The sequence below is a fragment of the Tachypleus tridentatus genome, chromosome 2 (genome assembly GCF_004210375.1).
Source record: "Tachypleus tridentatus isolate NWPU-2018 chromosome 2, ASM421037v1, whole genome shotgun sequence".
Lineage (NCBI taxonomy): Eukaryota > Metazoa > Arthropoda > Merostomata > Xiphosura > Limulidae > Tachypleus > Tachypleus tridentatus.
Window position 1 is genome coordinate 94,338,204 of NC_134826.1, and position 23,683 is coordinate 94,361,886.

Consider the following 23,683-nt stretch of genomic DNA (forward strand, 5'->3'; position numbering starts at 1 on the left):
AGACAACCCGTATCGAAACAGCAAATGAACAGTAAGTAATATTTTGTGTTTATATTGACTTAATGTAACTGAATACTAATAACTGATTTAGTGTGTATATTGATTGAGTACTAAACTGTTGAAGTAACTCTTGTACTGATTCACTACTGAATCATTGATATAAATTTTGTATTCACAACAATTAAACAACTGAGTCACAAAGAGTTACTTCGCAAATTTTTTTGATAGTCTGTTCATCTAGCAATTATTCAAATATCGCAATGACATAGCTGTAATTATGTTCAATTATAATGAAATATCTTTTACAGTATTATTTCATTTAAATTTATAATCAATTATAAAATAGGTTTGTTTAGTAAAGTGCACTTACTCATAATTAAAACTGAGTTCGGTGTCAGAATTTGAATTTATAGATCTTGTCACTGTCACCTTTTCAATTTTACACGAAATGGCACCACAATGTTTTGGAACCTATAAAATATGCATACTTGGTGTTTATACATAAATTATAGAGTTAGTTAGTTTGTTTTAAATTTCGCACAAAGCTACTCGAGGGCTATCTGTGCTAGCCGTTCCTAATTTAGCAGTGTAAGACTAGATGGAAGGCAGATAGTCATCATCACCCACAGCCAACCCTTGGGCTACTCTTATTACCAACGAATAGTAGGATTGACAGTCACATTATAACGCCCCCAGGGCTGGATGGGCGAGCATGTTTGGCGCGACGGGGATGCGAACCCGCGACCCTCAGATTACGAGTCGCACGCCTTAACACGCTTGGCCATGCTAGGCCTATAGAGTCAGTGTTTGTATTGGTATAAATATTTATTTGCTTCAAAACTCATTACATTTGCAGCACTAACTGTATTCATGAAACAAAATATTTATTGGTATGTGGCCGGCAAAAAGTCAACCGACCAATCTATTGTAAGCTCGTGTAATCAACAATAACCACCCTTATAATGAACTTGAATCAGTGCACGGAGAACAATCGGCAGCGAAATCACAATCTTGCCAAAAGCAAAACAAAACAAACAAAAAACACACGAAACAAAAACTTGCCCAACTTGTTGAACTTGTTTGTATAGTTGAAGTGAGAGGACTAAATCACCAGTGCATGACTTGAAATATTTCTTATTTTATTTTCTCTTTTTTTCGTTTGACTCTGGATTTCACACACTGATGTTAAGTGATTTTTGTAATCTGATGCAGTATGTGCACAATAAGTTACACATTACACGCTGTAATGAAGTCAACACGAAAAAGTTCTAAATCCGTTAAGCTTCCGTGCGTACAACAAACACTTCACAGAAGCTGGTATTAATTATCCAACTTATTCTCAGTATGCCTCAGGTAGTCGTACATCAAGTTGAAGGCCAGTAACAACACATAAAATCAACTTTGTTTTTGCATTTTCTACTGCGATCCTAGTACCAGTACTGGTTTATCAGCATTCCATCAAACGCGTTTATCAATCTACCGACATTCGATACCCCACCATCTGAAACCATAAAAACTACGACCCTTCTTATAAGTCATCGCCTTCGAAGAGCCAATAAACTTACATCATACATAAATTTACTTTTATATAGCTGTTCTAATGGTATAACATTATTTATTATTTGCCTTGGTTCACGTTAGAGATTCAGACTTCGTTTTTCCTCACGTTTTGATACAATTGTAAAACTAAAAAGGTTCACTTTATATTTTTATTTATGTAAATACTTATATTTTGAATGGGCACAGTACGATAAAAACAGCTTCAGTATGTCATCGATAGCAGTCCAATTACTTTGAATATAAACAATAACAAAAATAGGCAAGTGTTGATACTCAAGTGACATTTAAGTGCTTACTGTTAGCCGCAAACAAAGTAAAACGATTTTGCTTATGTTTTTTACTAATATATCAAAATACGTAACTTGTAATTAATGGAAGCAGAAAGTGGACCTTATACCTAGCTGGTAATAACATGTAGAAGATGCAGGCCGAACTAGCATATAACATAAAACGTAAATTACGGTGCTTATGCATATTGTGTGTTTTTCTTGGACATCTATATCAGCTGCTCTTTTCGATTACCATTACCGTGGCAATAATTTGAAATATCCTGAGATCTTACAGGAAAATGTCGCTCCCTCTAGGTATCTACATTTCATATTTAGAACACTTATTGTCGCCCTCTCCTAAACAAAGATTTCAAGGTAACTGAAGTATCATATAGATGTAGTTTGCTAAATAAATGGTTCGATATAGTTATGTTTCAAGGATGAAGACAGGCACCCGAACATGAATATAATCCTTCACTGTAATTTTATCTAATTTTTCTCCTTTGTTTAGCTCCCCGCTAGTACAGCGGTATGTCTCCGGATTTACAACGCTAAAATCAGGGGTTCGATTCCCCTCGGTGGGCTAAGCAGATAGCCCTTTGTGGCGTTGCTATATGAAAAACACACACACTCATTTGTTTAACTGCTGACTTAGTCAGAAGCTTTGTTATACGTTATATTCAACATAAAATGTGTAACAGCTTTTAAGACATTGTTTGGGCAATAATAATACACAAGAGCACAAATAAACACATCAAAACTTACTCCTTTTGTGCACTAATACTTTAATACCCTTGAATATGCTTTAGGGGTTATAAAGTAGGAAGAACATCATGAATTGTATAATTTGTTATTTTGATTTTGTTCACTCGTTTCTCTCTGTAAATATGAATTATAACCGTTTTGCATCATAGTTCTAAAGCAGATAAGAAACGGTAAATTCTTGTTTTAAGCATGAATAGCAGTAAAAATCTGCTAGTATGCTTGCTGTTTAAATTGAACAAATTTAATGTGTTTTTTTTGTGTTTTTTTTGTACAAGTCTATATGAAACAACCATTGATAACACAATGTGACATAAATTTTGTTCCTGGATACCGTGTTTCTCCGAAAATAAGACAGGCTTTATATTAATTTTCACTCCAAAATATGACACTAGGGCTTATTTTCGGGGGATGTCTTATTTTGATATATTAAAAAAATGAAGTTATAAAGTAAAACTATTAAACTAACCATTTAAAATAAACTATTATTAAACTATTAAACTAACTGATTAATACTTAAACAAACTAATTATCTAACTATTAAACTAATTAATAAATTAATTTTTTTTAATTTCTTTCCTCTTCCTGCCACTCTTAACTAGGGCTTATTTTAAGGGTAGGGCTTATATTAAAACTATCCCCAAAAATCACACTAGGTCTTATTTTATGGGTAGGTCTTATTATCGGAGAAACACGGTAGTATGTGTTATTTCTTAATTGCTTATGATGTAAAAGTACAGAAAATGGCCATTATTTCCTTCAAACTTTGCTTTTGTAACCTGGATAATTAAATTTATAATTTAACCTATTTTCTATGTAAAAACGAACAAATTTGCACATTTTTGTTTACATAAGGTCTGAATAAAACAACATATGAATCAAGATTTACATGTATTTATACTAAAGTTATACAAAAATGAACAAAAATGTTTAGAAGTGAGTACTTTTTCGAGATTTGCGACTGTAATGTAAATCACTTTTACGTATCAGCCCCCAAAGATAGTCTCCTATCATGTGTTCGTTATACGCTCCTTGGTAGCGACGTTCAAAGTCCAGTATATCTTGGTGGAAGCGCTCGCCTTGCTCCTCTGAGTATGCTCCCATGTTCTCCTTGAATTTATCAAGATGAGCGTCAAGGATATGGACTTTCAGGGACATCCTGCAGCCCATTTTGCCGTAGTTCTTCACCAGAACCTCAACCAGTTCCACATTATTTTCGGCCTTGTGATTGTCCAAGAAGTCCCGAACCACTGCAACAAAACTGCCCCAAGCTTTTTTTTTTTTTCCTTTCTACTGAGTTTCTTCAGGAATTCTGTGCACTCCAGGATCTTCTTTTTTTGTGGTCCAACGAAGACACCAGCTTTGACCTTTGCCTCAGACAGCTTAGGGAAAAAGTCTCGAAGGCTGCAGACTCCTTATCAAGAGCTGTGACAAATTGTTTAATAAGACAAAGTTTTATGTGCAATGGTGGGAACAACATCTTCTGGAGGTCCACTAGTGGCTCACACTTGGCATTGTGCCTCCCCACAGAGAAGTCGGTTCGTTGTGGCCAGTGCTTCCTGTTGTAGTGCGCTGCAGTGTCCCTGCTGTCCCAAAGGCAAAGATAACAGGAAACTTGCTAAAGCCTCCTTGGAAACCCATCAAGAATGCCACCATTTTGAAGTATCCAATAATCTCCCAGCCACACTCATCATACTTCAAGGCAGATGCTGTCACAGAGTACTTTTTCGCTCTTGTCCTGATAAATTGGCCAGATACATAGCAAATGCGTCTGGAGAATGCTTGCAGCTTCTTGATGCCATCTCTGATAAAATCAGATAGGTCTATGTGTTCACATAGACAGCTAAAACTAAACTGAAGTGGTGAGTAGTGAGCTCCTGTATATATATTACTATGGAAAGTTCTAGAAAATTCTAAGCGGTTCTTAAAAATTCTCGTAAGTTCTACAACATTCTAGAAAGTACTTCAAAATTATCTATCAGCTACTCAGCACTGAATCTACCTGGAATGTTCTGGAAAATGGGTAAATTTGAAATTTTCATTACTCAGGTTACAAAAGCAAAGTTTGAAGAGAAAAATATGTATTTTCCATTTGCTTTAGGCATAAGCAATTTGAAAATAACACTTTGTGCCCAGGAACAAGAAAAAGTAAAAATGGTGTTACGAAGTGTATCAGTGTGGCAACATTCTGCTATTTGTATATGCAAAAACGACTCGTTTGGGTTGAGAAAATATTTTACGTAGAGGAGTGAACAACGTTTCGACCTTCTTCGGTCATCGTCAGAGCCGTTTTTACATATATATTTCTTTACAAGTAAGTTTTCTCGATATCACTGATTCTGCTATTTGCTTTTCAGCTTTATTTTATGGGACTTTATGTTTGTGCTGCCATCTAGTAACAATAAAACAAATTAAACGATTCAAGTTGATTCATCCGGCATGGCCAGGGGATTAATGGCACTCGACTAGTAATCCGAGGGTCGCGGGTTCGAATCCCTGTCACACCAAACATGCTCGCCTTTTCGGCCATGGGGGATTTATAGTGTGACGATCAATCTCACTATTCGTTGGTAAAAGAGTAGCCCAACAGTTAGCGTTGGGTGGTGATGACTAGCCACCTTTCCTCTGGTCTTACACTGCTAAATTAGGGACGGCTAGCACAAATAGCCCTCGAGTAGCTTTGTGCGAAAATTCAAAACAAACAAAACAGTACTTGAAGGTTCGTCACAGTAATTAGAAAGCTAGTTATGTTAAAAGCCTTGTCGGCTTTTGTAAATTGCATGTTATTTTTCAGTGTAATTTATTTATCTATTTGTGTGAAGTGAATGCATTTGAAAACAAAAGACATTATCAGCTAAACAGAGAATAAAGTAATAAGCCAAACGTATAGAAGTAAATATATTGCTCGTAACCCTACATATAACATCATTTTTTCTGCATTCGGTACATAAAAACAAACAAATAATTATCTTAATAATATAAAATTATTAAAAACTCAAGGTACTTGTGTAAATAGATAATTAATAACACTCAAACGATAAAAGTCTCTAAATAAAGATTTTAACTTATGTACCCAAAATCATTTAAGTTAAGTACAAGGTTAGTCAATTGGATACCCCACTTTGACTATTACGGGTATCGAAACCTGGTTTCTAGCGTTGTAAGTCCACAGACATCCCGCTGTATCACTGGGGGTATCGGTGGAGTGTTTAATTAATAAACGTAGTAACTTACGTAGTTCGTTTTTGTTTTGTTTTTATTATATTTTAATTTAGCTGATAACTGCTTCTAAAGACAAGATTTACAGCGATATTGGAAGAAGTTAACTCTTATTGTCTTTGTTAAAACCTTTTACAATTAATTTTAGCGAAGGCTAGACAATGCAAGGTTGAGGCATAGTTGTAAGTTGTGACCTACTTTTATCACATCACTACCTCACGATTCTTCCCATCGCGCTTCGCGGTCGTTGCTCTACCATAGTAAAAAAAGATCACGTGATTTCCATAATCCAGATTAAACATTGTACTGCTGTTGTTTCTTAAAACTGCAATATCAAACACGTTTACGTGCTTATACGCGTAGTTTATTTTCTAACAGGAAGATACTATTGTTGGTAGGAAAATTAAAACAGTCAAAAACGCAGTAACAGTGACTATGAATATCTGTATTCATTTATAAACAATAATACTGTTGGTTTAAATACATTATTTAATATTTTTATTATCGTGAGGTGTTAGACAGGTACAAGCACAACAACAACAAAAATGTTTTTAAAACAGAACCGAGAAATCCGATAATAAACGCAGAATTGGGTGTTGGTTTCGTTCAAATTAGATGTTAGAATAAAACGTGTGAAATAATATTCTGACATGGAAAGAGAGGAAAATAGAAGAAAGACTAGCTAGACACAAAAGGAAAAATATTTCAATAAATAAACACAATTATGTACGTGACAATAAACTAAGTTGGACAAAGTTAAAAATTAACGTAAAAACCATATTTTATTTTATTTAGTAATTAAATATGAGATCATGATTTTAGTACTTAAGAGTAACAGTAATAAATGAAAAAAATAATAGTAATAAAACTAATATTAACTGTTCGAAATTCCAACAACAAAGGCAGTTGATAACGCAAAGATTGTCCAAAACAAAGATCAAAAGTTGTTTAAGACATAACACTTGTTTCTTCAAGTTAATACTATTATGTTACGAATTATAATTTATTTCGGATGAGTCTGATTTATTATGTTACACACGTTAACGTGTTACTATTTCAAATAACCGGAAATTTGAATTTGAATTTAAAAGTTAATTAAATATTAATATGTATCAAATTTATGGTATTTGCCAACAAGATTGATACGTGTACGTTTATTTTTTAATACGAATATATTCTAATATACAAACAAAGGCAAAAACAATACAATTTATAATAACAGTAATTGCTTCGTAATTATAACCATTTTACAGAATGGTACCAAATCAAATGTACCAGCTTCAAAGAATGGGATTATAATTTGTCAGATCCTTGTTATAAAGCACATAATTCGGAAATATTGAGGGTTGCACAGGAACTTCCCACAGGAGGTCATTTAGGGGTCAACAAGCCATGTGACAAAATTATGACAAAACTCAAGCAAGATGTTTCTCACTTTTGTAAAACTTGTCATACGTGTCAAGTGGCCGGAAAACCTAATAAGAGAGTTTCTGTTACTTTTTGAAACCCATCCCAGCTTTCAAAGAACTCTTCAGCGTGTAATTATTGATTGTGTTCAGCCAAGAAGAAAACATTTCTGTTCAAGCACTTTCACGTGCTATGTAATTTTGTCATATTTGTATTGATTGTGTACATATAGTCATGATTTTTCGAAATTGTATAATTATTGTCAGTGTCTTGCAATTAACATATTGCTATCAATGTATATATATATAATATTTTAATTAAAATTTGGCGTTAGACAAATTTTGGTAGTTACGTATTAATTTCTTAAATATTTTTATCACATTTAATATAAATGTAATGTGATTAAACTTGAGTAACAATTTTTTTAAAAAAATTCTAGTTAAACCACGTTTTATCCTCGCCCCAGAGATGATGAAAATTTGAGATCTACCCAAAAGCGAAGAAGGTCCGGTCTCTTGTTTTTGTATAAAATTTTTGGCATCCAGAAACAATTGTTTCTTCCGTATAGTATGTATGAGTTTAATGCTTTCTTATTACGTTTTTTGTTGTGAAAAGAAAAAATACATAAGTTAATCTAAATAAGGCGTATACACTTAATATTATATTAAAATGCTTTACATTTTTCATACATTCAAGTGATTTTAATGCCCCCTCCCGATAATACGTAAATACCTAATTTTTAATTCTTTAAAGAGGAAGGTGTGACGGATTTATCGTTATACGTTTAGTTTAATACCAACGTGTGTTTCAGTTTAATGCATGTGACGTACATTTCTGGATGTGTATTGCGCAAGTCCCATATGTTTTCTAAATTTGTAGAATATTCTTGAGAGTAAGAATAAAAAATATTTGTTTTACGTAAACGCTATTGCGTTCGAACATTTTTGAACGTTCTAGAAACTCGTCTAAAAGTATATGAACCAATATTTGTAATAACTGTTATTATATACTATATTGTTCTTTATATATTAACATATTTTATTGTTATTATGAAAATTTTGCGTATCAATCCTGTTGGCAAATATTATAAATTTGAAACACATTAACATTTAATTAACTTCTAAGTTAAATTTTCCCGCTATTTGAAATCTTAGTATATAGTATACGAAACATAATAAATCGGAGACTCATCCGAGATAAATTATAATACATAACATACCTCATTAAAAATATGAGCATGCGCGCACTTACGCACGTAAATGAATAATAATACCCAGGTGCAAAACCCTCAATAATCCATTTAGTAAGGATCCAAAATTCCAAGTTTCTAGATTCTTCCGTCTCTTCCATGCCGGGCCTAAGCTATGGAATTAAATACTATTTAGTATGTGGTTTATCCCTCGCTTACCTCATAAAGATGCCCACATGCACGAACTTGGATAAGTCATAATACACAAGTGCACACTCTCAAGTATTCACTTAATACGTGTACAAAGGAAGTTATGATAGTCACACAGACACATATATATGCTGACTCACAGACACGCCCTTTTATTATTATTATATGTGTATATATATATATATATACACACTCAGTGGCCACTTTATTAGGTACACCTATCTAGTACTGGGTAGGATCTTCTTTTGCCCCCATAACAGCCCGAATTCTTTGTGGTATGGATTCAACAAGGTTCAACAAGGTACTGGAAACATTCCTTAGGGATTTTGGTTCATGTTGACTCGATAGCGTTACGCAGTTCCTGCAAATTTGTCGGTCATACGTTCATGCTGCGAACCTTCTGTTCCATCTCATCCTGAAGGTGCTCTCTTGCGGTAAGACCTGGGGACTATGCAAGCCATTGAAGTACACTGAAGTCTTTATCATGCTCGTAGAAACAGCTTAAGTTGATGCGTGCTTTGTAACAATGCACATCATCCTGTTGGAAGTATCCATTGGAAAACGTGTAGACTGCGGCCATAAGTGGATGCACATAGCGACAATGCTCAAGTACGCTGTGGCATTCAAATCAGTTGGTCTTAAGGAGCCTAATGTGTGCCAAGAACACTCCCTACACCATTACACAAGTACCACCAGATTCATGTTGTTTATGTCAAATTCTGACCCTACGATCAGCATGTCGCAGCAGAACCTGAGATTCGTCAGATCAGGCAACGTTCTTACAATCTTTCATATCCAGTTTCGGGGATCTTGTGCCCACTGTAGCCTCATCTTCCTGCTCTTAGCTGACAGGAGTGGAACCTGGCGTGATGTTCTACTGCTGTAGTCCATCCATTTCAAGGTTCAAAACATTGTGTGCTCAGAGATGCCCTTCTGCACACCACTGTTGTAAAGAGTGGTTATTTAAGTATTTGTGGACTTCCTGTCAGCTTGAACGAGTCTAGCCATTCTCTTCTGACCTCAGTCATTAACAAGGTGTTTCCGCCCACAGAACTTTCGCTCACTGAATGTTTTTGTTCCTCTATGTAAACTCTAGAAACTGTAGTGAGTGAAAATCTCAGGAGGTCAGCAGTTTCTGAGGTGCAGAAACCATCATGTCTGGCACCAACAATCATTCCCTGGTCAAAGTCGCTCAGATCACGCATCTTCCTCATTCTAATGTTTGGTCGAACAACAACTGATCCTCTTGACCATGTCTGCTTTATATATTGACTTGCAGCCACATAATTCGCTGTTTGGCCGTTTGCGTTAAAGAGCAGGTAAACCTAATAAAGTGGACACTGAGTGTATATAATACGTTCACTATCCTACTTCATACACTTCAGTAATTTTAGTAACAACACAGAAATTGTTAACAGAAGAAGCAGAAATTAAAATGAATTCTCTTTAGACCTCCGTAGCTGCTAATATTTCAACTGGTATTTAATTTGTTGATAATATTTTAAACATCAAATCAAACTGACCCATTTTCTTACATATCAGTATAAATAATTAAAAAAACTAAATTATTAAAATTTGTACATCAATCAGAAGTTTAACAATAGTTTTGTTCTAGCATTTTATTTTCTAGGGGAAGATGTAGTGTTGATTTATATCTCGCAGTTTGTGAACCATGACATTTCAGCCATCTTTTCTGATGCAAAATGAAACGATCTTTGTGAACAAATGCTTCACCAGAGTATCATTCTCATACAGTCTGACATTACAATAATACATCTTTAGAACGATATTTGCTTGGGGTTAAAGATGAGGGTGGATTCTCCGAAACCAATAGAATTCACTGACACGTGATAAATCTAATGATAGATTCGACTTCACATTTATTTATGTTTTGTATTTTAAAGACCTGTCTGAATAACTTCCAAGGATAAAATAATAGCACCAATCGTACATATTCTTCAAAATTCCTCTATAAATGTAGGGTTACTGTGTGAATAAAAGACATTTCAAAGCACCATACACAAAAAGTCTTTTTATTTTCTCCTCTCCTTTGATTCGACCTAGCAGAGGGTTACAAATCAGGGGTTGAATATTTCGTAGTCGGTTTAACTCAGTGAAACGTGGTAAATCAAATGACAGATTGGACTTCACATTTACGTTTTTAGTGTTTTTCCAACCTTGCTGGAATTATGATGTATTCCAATAATTCCACTCTTGTGTGACGTCAAATGGAATTAATTTAATTCGACTAAATAAAGATGGACGAATTAATTTTCATGTTTCTTTCTTTAACACCTGTTCAACCAAACTGAAAAGTTTCTTAAAACATCTGTTTACTTGTTGTTTTTTTTCTGGTTTATTTCGAATTTAGCGAAAAGCTACACAGGCGATATCTGCGCTAGCCGTCCCTAATTTAGCATTGAAAAACTAGAAGGAAGGCAGCTAGTCATGATCACTCACCAACAACTCTTGGGCTACTTTTTTACCAATGAATAGTGCAATTGTCGCATTATAACATCTCTCACGGCTAAAAAGACGAGCATTTTTGGCGAAACGTGGATTCGAACCTGCAACCTTTAGATAATGAGTTAAGTGTCCTAACCACCTGGGGCTCAAATGAATCAGTATACTACGTTTGTTAATTTTTTGTTATTTTTGTACAATGCAAGTACCTCAATTTTGTCGTTGCGCTTTTATTACTACATATTTTTAGGTTTCTTTTTCAGTCCTTACGTTTGTTCATTTAGACCACTCTTATTTAGGAATGAAGGGTAAAACATTATAAGTGACCTATAAACGTTTACTAAAGATAATCGTAAATTAAATTATAAGTGTTTGTTTTAGAGCAAAGTCATATTAAGTTATCTACTGTGTCAACCGCAGGGTATCGAACCCCTAAGTTTAGTATTGTAATTCTGTAAACATACAGCTCATTCGTTGGAGGACAAAACTGTGTCACTATTTTGTATGTAAAAGCTGTTTATATATAGTGATGGAAACAATTATTAGATCACCCAAATGTTTCAAACTTTTATTGGTTTTTGTAATTTTTAACGAGATAGTGCATTGTGAAAGTATATGAAATAGTGTGAAACGGTTTATGGATATCGTGTAATGTAAGATAACTCACATTTCAGTCATCCAAACACATATATAGTCCTCTATTAAGAAACAACCGTGAAAACGTTTTACAGCACATGATCAACAAATACTTCGCAAATACGAAAATGTTCTCTGAGTAAAAATCCTAGTTTTAAAGATAACTCTACTAATGTAATTGAAAAACAATTGTCACGGAATCTATTACCTCTTTTAATATTTGATTTTACCTCCTCTGGCCTTGATAACAGCTTGACATTGTCGTAGCATAGAGTGCGCGATGAACTGACTGTACGCAGAGGTTAGTTCATGATGTCACACGTGGAGGTGCTTCTATGTGTTTTTTCTTGCATTTGGTTATCCATTACTATCTATCATTTTTCGATACGGTGTAGTAAAAGTGGTTTCATCCCCTCCCTTTGAAAATAATCCTTCACCAGAAGCAAAATCTAATATATATATTTTTCTTCTTTATTTCATGTTTACTGCATAGACTGCATGGATGTTACCAACCTTTTTGATCTATGATATGAAAAAACATCCTGTAATGTGAACTGATCAGTATTACAAACTAATCCCGTATTATTGGCTTTAATAGGGACACATGATATCAGTGTACTTGTCGGCATTCTCAGTGCATTCTACCTAGACTGGTCAAAGATGCATCTCATTATCATCTGACCCCATGGATGTTCCATAGTTCAATTCAAGAGCGCTGAATAAAACCCTTCTCCACATGGACGTAGCACAAGCGCTTTCTGTTGAATCCATGCAGGTTGAACTTTGATAACTGAGAAGATCACTTTGTTCCACATTGCTTCAGTCATTTCCACCTCCTTTTCGATCCAGTTGAGTCTCATCTTATTGGTTAGGAAGGGATTCTTTCATGGGCATCTTGGAGAGAGATCGGCTGAACAAAGGCGAGACTTGACAGTACATTAGTGACAGTGACTCATGAAGTTTCTTTTTGAGATCGTGGATGATGTTCTACAATTCTGCAGAATCATGCGTTTCAGAACATGATTTTCAGCTTCTGTGGAAGTTTTTTTTTCCTTACTTCTTGCTTTCCGCTAGTCAGTCTCACTATATCTCTATACCTAGCAGCTCACAGTAGACTGGTCAAATTTAATCCTTCTGGCAATCTGCCTTATTGAAAGTCGTCTCTTCTCAAAGAAAGACTGCTTTTTCCGTGACCATGTTAACATCACACGCACAAATATTCTATTTAGAGCCCCCCAAAAAAATGTTGATGTAATGCTCAGACAGTCTATGTTTTAAAACTTCTGATATAATATTTCATTTCTTTAGTGGATATTCATGTATAGAAGATATACTACTACTAGAAACAAACAACTTTATTCTTACTTCCTACAGGTGAGTTTCGATATCGTTGTAACAGTTTATACCGTTGGCCAGATTCATTAGTATTATGTAGTAAAACCTAACCAATGTTTATTACACTTAATGATAAAAAAAGTGTTAATAAAGTGTTTTACTTTTTGAGTAAAGGTTCAACACTTAAATGCTTTCACGAACTAACGATAGACCTAATTTCACAAATGACGCTACACTGTAAACAATCATTTGCTAATGTTCTTGCATCAACGGTACTTTTAATAGCCATATTTCTTCGTCAAAAACAAGGTTAATACTTAGGAAAGTCGTGGAGCAATTTTCGCTTATCAGTTTTCCAGTAAAAGATTTAATATTAATTATTACGATATAATGAAATTGAGCTGAAAACAAATCGTCTAACAAACTTGCTATCTCAGTAATACATCCACCATCGTGACTGATTTCCTATCCAATCAACAATATCCTGTCGTCCTCTCATTTTTTATGTAGTTAAAATTGGTTACACTTTCAAGATAGTTCTAGTTATTACGCCGCGCGCTCAGTACTCGATACAACAACACAGCAAACAAACCTCAAGTCAAACATAATACAACCATTTAAATTAGATTACTCTAAAGAGGAAAGGTCCACCTTTCGAAGGAGCTCGGGTTATAGTTTTTATTATTTTGTATCTAAATTCCGGGCCCGGCATGGCTAGGTGGGTTAAGGCGTTCGACTCGTAACCCGAGAGTCGCGGGTTTGAATCCCGGTCGCACCAAACATGCACGCCCTTTCAGCCATGGGGGCGTTAAAATATTACGGTCAATCCCATTATTCGTTGGTAAAAGAGTAGCTCAAGAGTTGGCGGTAGGTGGTGATGACTAGCTGCCTTCCCTCTAGTCTTACACTGCTAAATTAGGGATGGATAGCGCAGATAGCCCTCGAGTAGCTTTGCGCGAAATTAAAAAAAACAAACAAAACAAAGTATCTAAATTGGGAACATAACCAGGCCTGTTCTAGAGTACAGGGTGACATAGTGCAAGAATTAATGATGGGGGGCTCCCCATATTACAATGTACATGAAAGTATGTATGTGTGTGTGTGCATGAGAGAGAGAGAGAGAGAGACAAAAATGCATAACCATGCATGATGCATCTGAAACTCAATATTAGTTATTACGTATACTGTTTTCATATTTCAAACATAAAAAATTGAAACGAATGCAATAATAACAATGAAAATGTACTTACAAAAGTTTAGTTCAAGTGAAATTAGATTATCTTGCATTATCACTGCATCAATTTACTGTGAAGTTTTCGAAATCGCAAGGCCTTTCTTCCTCTCTCTGCCAATACATTGAAAAGAACTTGACTCTTTAAATAAAAAAAAGGTTAATCGCAAATATGCTTTTATTAATTTCAGAACCACATTTGGTTAGCATTTGGAGCTCCTTTCAAACAGCGATCCGGGTGCCTCTCACACCCCTAAGGGCTGCCTCTGAACATAGCCTAGCATAATATGTAGTGTATCTTCAGAAACCCCCGATTTATTATGTTACGTATGTTAACGTACTACTATTTAATATAATCGGAAATTTGAATTTAGAAGTTAATTAAATGTTAATATGGATTAAATTTATGGTATTTGTCAACAAGATCGAGACATGCAACTTTCTTTTTTAATACAGGAATATTTTAATACAAGAAAACACAATACAATTTATAATAACGGTTATTACTAATAATTATTACAAATGATGGTTTATAAACACGAGTTTTATAAACTGACAAACAATACTGAGTCTTATATCTGGTCTGGAACTGAATTTTTTATTGACATTCACGCAAAGCAAATGCTTTGTTGATACACCTGTACACTTCTTTTGACGGCTGGTAAAGCTTGAAGCACCTGTAAGTTTCACTTACGACAATGTCTAATGTTATAGAAATACTAACGTCCAAAGTTAATTCCCTGAAGTTGAACGGTTTGTAATGTTCGAAATCTATAAACGTTCCTGGTCAAATTCTGTAATTTTCTGATTAGTAGGCTTTAATCAAAATTTTAGTTTCCGAGGTCTATACGTACTGACTATAGTTATCCAATAATAATATTATTATTATTATATTCTTCTTGGTGCTTTGCTTTTGTAAGAATCACGTGAGACTCTGGAACGTTCACAAAATTCTCTCGGCAACAACACTGTCTATCATCAATATTACATACACACCTAGTACATTGTTGATTCTTACACTCAAGAATCTTCTATAACTTTCGAGAACGGGAGGGGGAGCTTGCGCAATACACAGCCAAGAATATACGTCACATGTAAAAAGGAAAACTACACTGAAACTAATGTAGGCACTAAAATAAATATACAACAGTAAATGTGTTACAAGTATAAACAAATATAGATTTAATATAGATAATTATTCAATGTAACTGTAAGAGATGAAATACATTATTTTTTTATTATTTTATCGAGAAGAAAAAAATGTTTTGTTTGGAGATTTAAAAACAAAAAACAGGCGGAACAAATATGCGAAATCTTCTACTGGTATTCCAAAATCACAGTTACAAATGATTAGGATCATTCCGGTTGTTTTTAGAAAGAACTTATTAATGTAAACCATTTTGATAGTTAAGTCCATATATATATATATTATCAGGAAAAGTAATAATCTAAATTTTTTCTTGCTCATTTAAGTTCCCTTATCAACTCCATGTCGTGATCAGATGTTGAACACGAAACACGAGTTGAAGTAGTTGCTACATGTCTCACGTCTTTCTTGATAATAACAGCAGACGATCAATAAAAATATTAAAATAAGATATGTGCTAGATTCAGTAAACCTACCTAGTTTTCGAGTTTACCAGTACATGGTGCTTTGCTGTAATTGAAGCTAATCGATTGTATTTCATAATTTCAAATATACTTGATTTATTGATTTTTGGAAAGAAAGAATGAGAGTTACTAGATAGAGCCATACAAGGAAATGTTACATTTAACCCAATTCTGTTATCCGTGACTTTAAATCGTGTGTCTAATGCTTGCTGACTTAAGCCTTTTTGTTATTACCTACTTTCCTCTTCGTTTTGACCTGCATTCGAGTTATCTGTGTTTTAGATATAAAAGACAAGCAGGAAACTTTATAGAAACAAAGAAGTAACGTTAACTAGTTATGAAATATTTTTTATACCTCTAAAATGCTTTTGTTCTATATAAATATGAATATTTATTTGTCCAAAGGAAAAGCATAACATTAAAACAAGATGACACCTACCGCTTTACAGCATTAAAAAAATTCAGCGATATTAAACTTTGGCCTTGTAATAATACATCGGCAAACAATGATTTAAAAACATAAAGAAAAGTTTTATTGATGATGGAGCATACTCCATGTTTGGATAGAACCTGGTCTTCTTCAGGTATGATCAATACTAAGTAATCCAAAGATTATGTATCATTACAAAGACAACAGAAATTAAATGTGACAGAAATAGTGTCAGCAGGTAATAGTATATAGGTAGAGGTCAAGTGTACGTATGAGCAGTAAATATACCTTATCAAATACAGGTGATGTTGCTAAGGCCATCATCACTTTGTGCGTCAAAAAAAGGGCAAATATACATGTCAGATTAAAAGAATAATTAATAATCTACATTATGAGCACTCATAATTTATTCAGCCCTGTAAGCCAATTAATTGATTTACTCACATATCGTTAATATATTGATAAATAAGTTCCACAACTTTATTCTTCAGCACTTTCAATCAAACAATAATATCTACGACAGATTGCCAGATCTCTAATAATCATTACTTTAAATTGATAATCTCTATCGATTAAAGGATTTGAGCACTTAATTTTTTTAGGTTTTTATCGATAAGAAAGGTATGCAACTTTAAACTATTGATTCTTGTCAATCAATTACATTTGCGACTTTACTATTAACATTTTCAATTTTCCTTTTCTACTTTTGAACTTAAGCTTGTGGGTCTAAAACACGAATAATACATGCAGCTCTGCATATATTAACCCTATGTGAAGACGTGGGAGGTTGATGAGAGAGTGACTGAAGATACTCAACTATGTTAAGTTTGAAAACCTTAATTTTAACGTTTGTTGAATGTGAAAGTGTTCGAATAATTTACAGAATGTTTACATAACAGTAAAATTTGTTTCCTTGCAATGCAAACACCACACTCGTATGTAAGACACACAGGTATGATGCCGTATTGGGCTATTTCAGAATAACTATAATGCCATTATTCTGGAGTATATAGAGGTATTACAGGTGTGTTTATTTCATTTTTAGTTGTGCTCTTAATAACAGACAACAGATATTTGATAACGCAGTTCAGATTTCAAAACATACACATGCATATAATTTAAAGAAAACAACAGACCTGTTGGCCCATCTAGACCGTCATATGCACTAAACTAGAAATGAAACAATCAAAGCCAGCCTTTCATAAAGAGAGAGAGTGTATGTGTTGTTGTTTTTTTATAGCAAAGCCACATCGGGCTATCTACTGTGTCTACCAACGGGAATCGAACCGCTGCTTTTAGCGTTGTAAATCCGTAGACTTACCACTGTACTAGCGGGAGACTCTTAAGGAGAGACGAACTCAGTTCTTTACATTATTATAGCGTGTTTGGATATTATATGCCACTTAGTCTGAGAGATGAACAGGTTAATTAAAATAAACAATAAATTATAATATATAATGTCAAAATAAATAAATTATATAGCATCAGAAATTCCTTGATGGTGTTGTAACATAAATAGAAAACTATGAAAAACTCAGTTGACTTAGTCTAGCCCAATTCACACCACAACAGTTGTTGTTAAGAAGCTTGCCATTATAAATAGAGTGTCTAGGACTATTCTTATCGCTTTAAGTTGCTCAATTACAGCAAGCATCGATCTATCATTCTCTTGATCAGTGACACTTCGAACATAGTTGACCATTGACTCGTTCTCTGCTGTAACTTCTAGTTCCGTTTATGATCCAGACAATGACTATTTATATGTTCCCATCATTGTAATGAATGACCAGATTTCACGTAACCGGCGAAATTCTGTTGTTGATTCACTACTTTACTTTAATAAATGTTTTAATACCCATATCAGCCGTCTTGAGAGACATGTTGTTGGTTCAGATGTAATCACTTACTCCATCTCCGACATATTTCCTCTCTTTATTTCTTCTCGATTTTTCCCCAGATTCTGAAAGTTTTATCTTATCCTTATTTTCCCTAAACCTGGTATGAGGTTGGTTCACACTAATCTTACTAGTGTTCTCAGTTTCTAGGCTTTACGTATTCACTGATTTTCTGTTTTCTAGTTCTCAGGGTAGATTTCCAGCATCTCTTCCCCATTGGTAAATTTATAAAATTTTCTGACTATTTCTGTAGTTTTCCGATTAATAGAGGTTAACTACTATTATAGCTTTCTAGACGTATAGCACATTCACCAAAGATGTCCAAAAACATTCTTTTTTTTCGTCTCTCGGCTAGTCTCTTTTTATACAAATCACAAGAGACTCTAGAACCTTCACCAAAGCTCGCGACAATACTGTCAATCACTCGTATTACATACACATCTAGTATATTGTTGATTCTTACGCACAAAAGCGTTCTACAAATTTCGGGAACAAGCGAGACCCGCACAATATATAGTCAACAATATATGTTACATGCAAAAACAAAACTATACAGAAACAAATGTAGGCACTAAAACAAATGAACAACAGTAAATCTGTTACAGTTATGCCACTTCCACCAGACAATCTTAGTCACAAGGTTACCCTCGCCTTCCATCTCTCCACTCATATTCATCTCTTTTCGTAATATACTTGGGTTTCCTTGATTGCAATTCCCCCTTCCCACCCAAATACCTACAGTCATCACTTAAGAGTTTAATATATAAATACGACCACATTACGTTTTCTAGCGCTTCTGATCATTTTTTTTTTTACTTACACCACAATTCCAAATTTCTATATAAAATATTCTATATTTGTCGATACCCTTTAACCAACCGATTTTGTTTTTCAACTATAGGTTATCATTTCCATCTCTTGTCCAAAGAGAAGGCCTAACCCCCGGGCTGGAATAAAATGGCATAACAAAATATTCCTATACAATCAATTCATCAGTCACAATTTCTTCTGATATGAAATCGTGTATTACTTACGTAACCATTACTATATCTACCATGTACCAACTAGATTAAAGAGCCCTGGTATTAGGCGAAAGACCTTGCAAATTCTGAATATAGCACGTACAATACAAACGATGGCTTTTATGTCATGTTGCTCAGGAACAAAAATATAACAATACTGTTGTTAGTCTATGTACTGAAAGAATAAATGAAATGTATAAACAACAAAGCTGCAAATTGTTATTAACAATATATATATATATTACACAATGTGTAGTTTTTGTATGTGTTTTAGCAACCACTCAATGACAGACCGACAAAATATGAGTCTGTGGAGCTCCCACGTTTACATCCTAGTACCAAAGGTCATCACGGTAATTGTGCATTGTGACATTTAAATCACTAAAAACAATGAGATTTCCAAGTGGGGACATAAATACACACACTCCTTGTAACGTATTTAGGTTTTAAAATAAATAATATTGAAACTTAGCTTATCATTTATCTTGTGAACAAATTCCATACAGACATGATACGTCGGTCAAAACTAACACTTTCTGTATACAGTAACTTTCTTAATATTTGCCCTGTGAGTTGGATCTGAAATTTGACCTTAATATATTAAAGATCTACTGACACACTAACAACATATGCTTCTACATCTCTTCATCACACATGTCAGCTTTTCTGCCGGAGTCACCCTTAAGGATCTGACCCACTTTTAACTCTTGTACACACATATACTTGTTTACCATCTTCTACGACATAAAATTCCATTTCGACTGTCGATCTATATCTGACAAAGCAGATACAGGAAATATATGATATGCAAAAAAATCCAGTTTGCTGTAATCACAGGTTATCTTGCAGCTCAGCGGTCTGATGGTACTTCTAATAGACAGTACGCATAAACATTATATTTTACGCATTGTCGATACTAGTACAAGTGATACTGTAATACTGACAGCACACATTATTATTACAAATAATGACATGACAACCATCCCGCCCCATAGTATACCCTAACCTCGCATTTCGTAGCTACCTGAAATAAATAAATGTTGCGAACTCAATCGTACAGTCGAGGCAGTTGAACGTCGGTAAATTCCTTTGTGACCCAATCAAATTTAGGATCATTTATGAAATGAATTCGCGGTATATTCATAAAATAATTATTGTTAAAAATCGGTTAGAGTAACGACTTCGAATATTTACAAAAGCTAGTGCGTTTCGATAACATTACGTTCCAACGATAGCTTTTATGTCATGTTGCTCAGCAACAAACATATAACAATATTGTTGTTAGTCTATGTACTGAAAGATTGTTTGTTTGTTTGTTTTGGAATTTCGCACAAAGCTACTCGAGGGCTATTTGTGCTAGCCGTCCCTAATTTAGCAGTGTAAGACTAGAGGGAAGGCAGCTAGTCATCACCACCCACCGCCAACTCTTGGGCTACTCTTTTACCAACGAAAAGTGGGATTGACCGTCACATTATAACGCCCCCACGGCTGGGAGGGCGAGCATGTTTGGCGCGACTCGGGCGCGAACCCGCGACCCTCAGATTACGAAGCGCACGCCTTAACGCGCTAGGCATACTGAAAGAATAAATGAAATATATAAACAACAAAGCTGGAAAATATTAGTTGATTTCTTAATTTAGAGTCACTGTTGATTAGAGAGGGTTTTTTAATTTAAAACGTTGTAATATAACACAATAGTTTTATTCAGAAACGATTTAAGTTTAATATTGAATTGATATTTTTTACTTTCATGATAAATTTTATGCACTTGGCTCTAGGCTTGTGTGAACCCATTTTACATCGTTACTATAGGTTTATTATACCAACGTTTAACTCACTACAATTATAAGATTTCACTATATCTTTCTCACGGCTGCTTTATACCGCGGTCACTAAAATCGTAATGGGCAGACGGTAATCGAACTATTGTATTTGGAAAAAAAACGTATTTTGGCTTTTATGACTCCTTCTAGTTCGAGAAATCAAGCGTGACATGCAAAGACACACATACTAGTTTTTATATAGGTTAGATTTAACGCATTATCGGTTATTTCACTTCTGTATTACACATTTTAATTGCCAAGCACCTCAAACAGTCAATTGTGTTCATAGTTATAGCTATTACACATTGCGAAGTTACTAACTTACTGTTTATAATATGACGTATGTTCTTAAGTATAAATATATTATCATACAAATGTATATTATGTAAAAAGTTGTTATTTCTTACGGTTGATGAAAGCGTAATTGTTGATGGTTTTAAATTTAATATTAATAAAAAGCAGGATAGTATTTAGCTCTAATTGGTTGGTAAAAGTCATAATAAGAATCCATATGCCTTTTATTAGTGATAAGAATATTTACATTATTTAGGAGTCGTTCATATGTAGATATTACAAATGCTTTAGGGTACATTACATGTTATTAGGCACAATGCTACACAATGGGCTATCTGTGCTTTAACTACTACGGATGTCAAAACACGTTTTTTTTTAGCTTTATAGGACCACATACAGCTGATCCACCAATGGCATTTTATTATGAGTAACTAACAATACTCATGAGCAGCTTGAGAAAATGACAAGTTTATTTCATACTAGTAACGAGTAACTGAACTGCTTATGTTTAGCAATGTTATCAGTATAACAACACACAAGGTTTTGAGACAATATGAAACCTATTGGTCTACTTTGTTTTTTCACAATCTATATTAAATTAACTTTAAAACAAACCAAACATAAATCCAGTCCTTATCAGTCAAGCTATTTTCTAAAAACTCACTTAAATTTACTACCTCTACAACATCTGAAGACAACCCATTCCAAAAGCCAGTTAGAAACATAAAACTGTCTTAGCAGAAGATGACTCCTATCATGGCAAAATTTAAAGTTGTGTCTCCTAGTCTCACTATTCTCACTGTTAAATATAAAAAATGTTGATGCATCAGCATTATCAATTTCTTTTACAATCTTAAACAGATCAATAACACCCCCTCTTAACCCTTTTTTTTTTTTATAGAGAAAACAAATTTATGACGACCCCCCTCCATCCCAGGAACCATTTAAGTAATCTCCTATGAACCCTTTCCAACAATTTCCTAATGTAAGGAGCTCAAGACTGAACACAATATTCCAAATGTGACTTAATCAATGACCTATATAATGAAAGTATGACCTCTTTAGACATATATTCACAATTTCTGTAGATACAACCTAAAATTATATTTGTCTTAACACTAGCAATAGCGAATTGCTTGGATGACTTTAAAGACTGATCAACTATTACACCAAGATCCCTTCACTTCATAACACTGTTAAGGTTAAGCTCATTGAAATTATACTTATAATTCAAAGTGTGATAAATCATATATATTATCTTGTATTTATTGTAATTAAAACCCATTTGTCATTTATTTGCCCGACTCACTAAATGATTGAAATCCTTTGGAAATCAGTAGCATCCTCTTCACAGTTAGCAACACTTGAAACGTTAATATCACCTGCAAATTCAAGTAATCTATTCCTTTATCTTCGTCATTGATGTAAACAAAAAAAGCAATAGCCCTAAGACTGAGTTACCTCACTTGTGACATTAATAAAGTTTCACTGAACACCATTTGTAACAGTTTTCTACTCTCGTCCATCCAGCCACTCTTCTATCCAATTTACTAACTTATTCCCCACACCTATATAGATAATTGTTTTCAAGCCTTTTATGTAACAGTTTGTCAAATGCTTTCAGAAAATCCAGATAAAACAGTTATACGCCATTACCCTCAAAGAATGTCAAAGGATTTGTTAGGCAAGATTTCCCGTAGTGAAACCATATTGTCCAATAAATTTATAAACTTTGTTAAATGACTTTGCAATACATCTTTTAACATACTTTTCAAACTTTTTCACACAGCCGATGTAAAACTAATGGGTTTGTAATTACTAGGCCAATTTGTATCACCTCCCTTGAAAAGGTTTGCTAGTTTGTTTTGCATTTCGCGAAGGCTACACGACGGCTATCTGTGCTGGCCTAATTTAGCAGTGTAAGACTAGAGGGAAGGCAGCTAGTCATCACCACCCACTGCCAACTCTTTTACCAACGAATCGTGGATTGACCGTACATTATAATGCCCACACGCTTGAAAGGGCAAGCATGTTTGGTGTGACGGGGATTCGAACCCGCGACCCTCATATTACGAGTCGAGTGCCTTAAGCACCTGGCCTTGCCGGGCTCCTTTTGAAAAGGAGCGTTACATTAGATAACTTTCAGTCCTCAAGGTATGATAAAAATAGTAATAAGTAGCTCCCTTATTTAATCTTTAACCTCCTTCCAAATCCGTGGGAAAGTATTATGTGGCCCAGAATCTTTATTGTTTTTTTAATTTTCCAGTTTCCTCTTAACTAGTTTAGAATTAATATAGTCATTTTCTTTTATCTTGTTTTAACATTTA

At 34.3% G+C, this 23,683-nt stretch overlaps 1 protein-coding gene across 1 annotated transcript; it reads left to right on the forward strand.

The window, feature by feature from the left end:
• Positions 1-3,442: 3,442 nt before the first annotated feature.
• Positions 3,443-8,071, forward strand: LOC143244588 (uncharacterized). Its single transcript, XM_076489552.1, has 2 exons — positions 3,443-4,905; positions 7,657-8,071. Exon 1 carries the CDS (start codon positions 4,056-4,058, stop codon positions 4,410-4,412), a length of 357 nt encoding a protein of 118 aa, XP_076345667.1. The 5' UTR covers positions 3,443-4,055; the 3' UTR covers positions 4,413-4,905; positions 7,657-8,071.
• Positions 8,072-23,683: the final 15,612 nt, after the last annotated feature.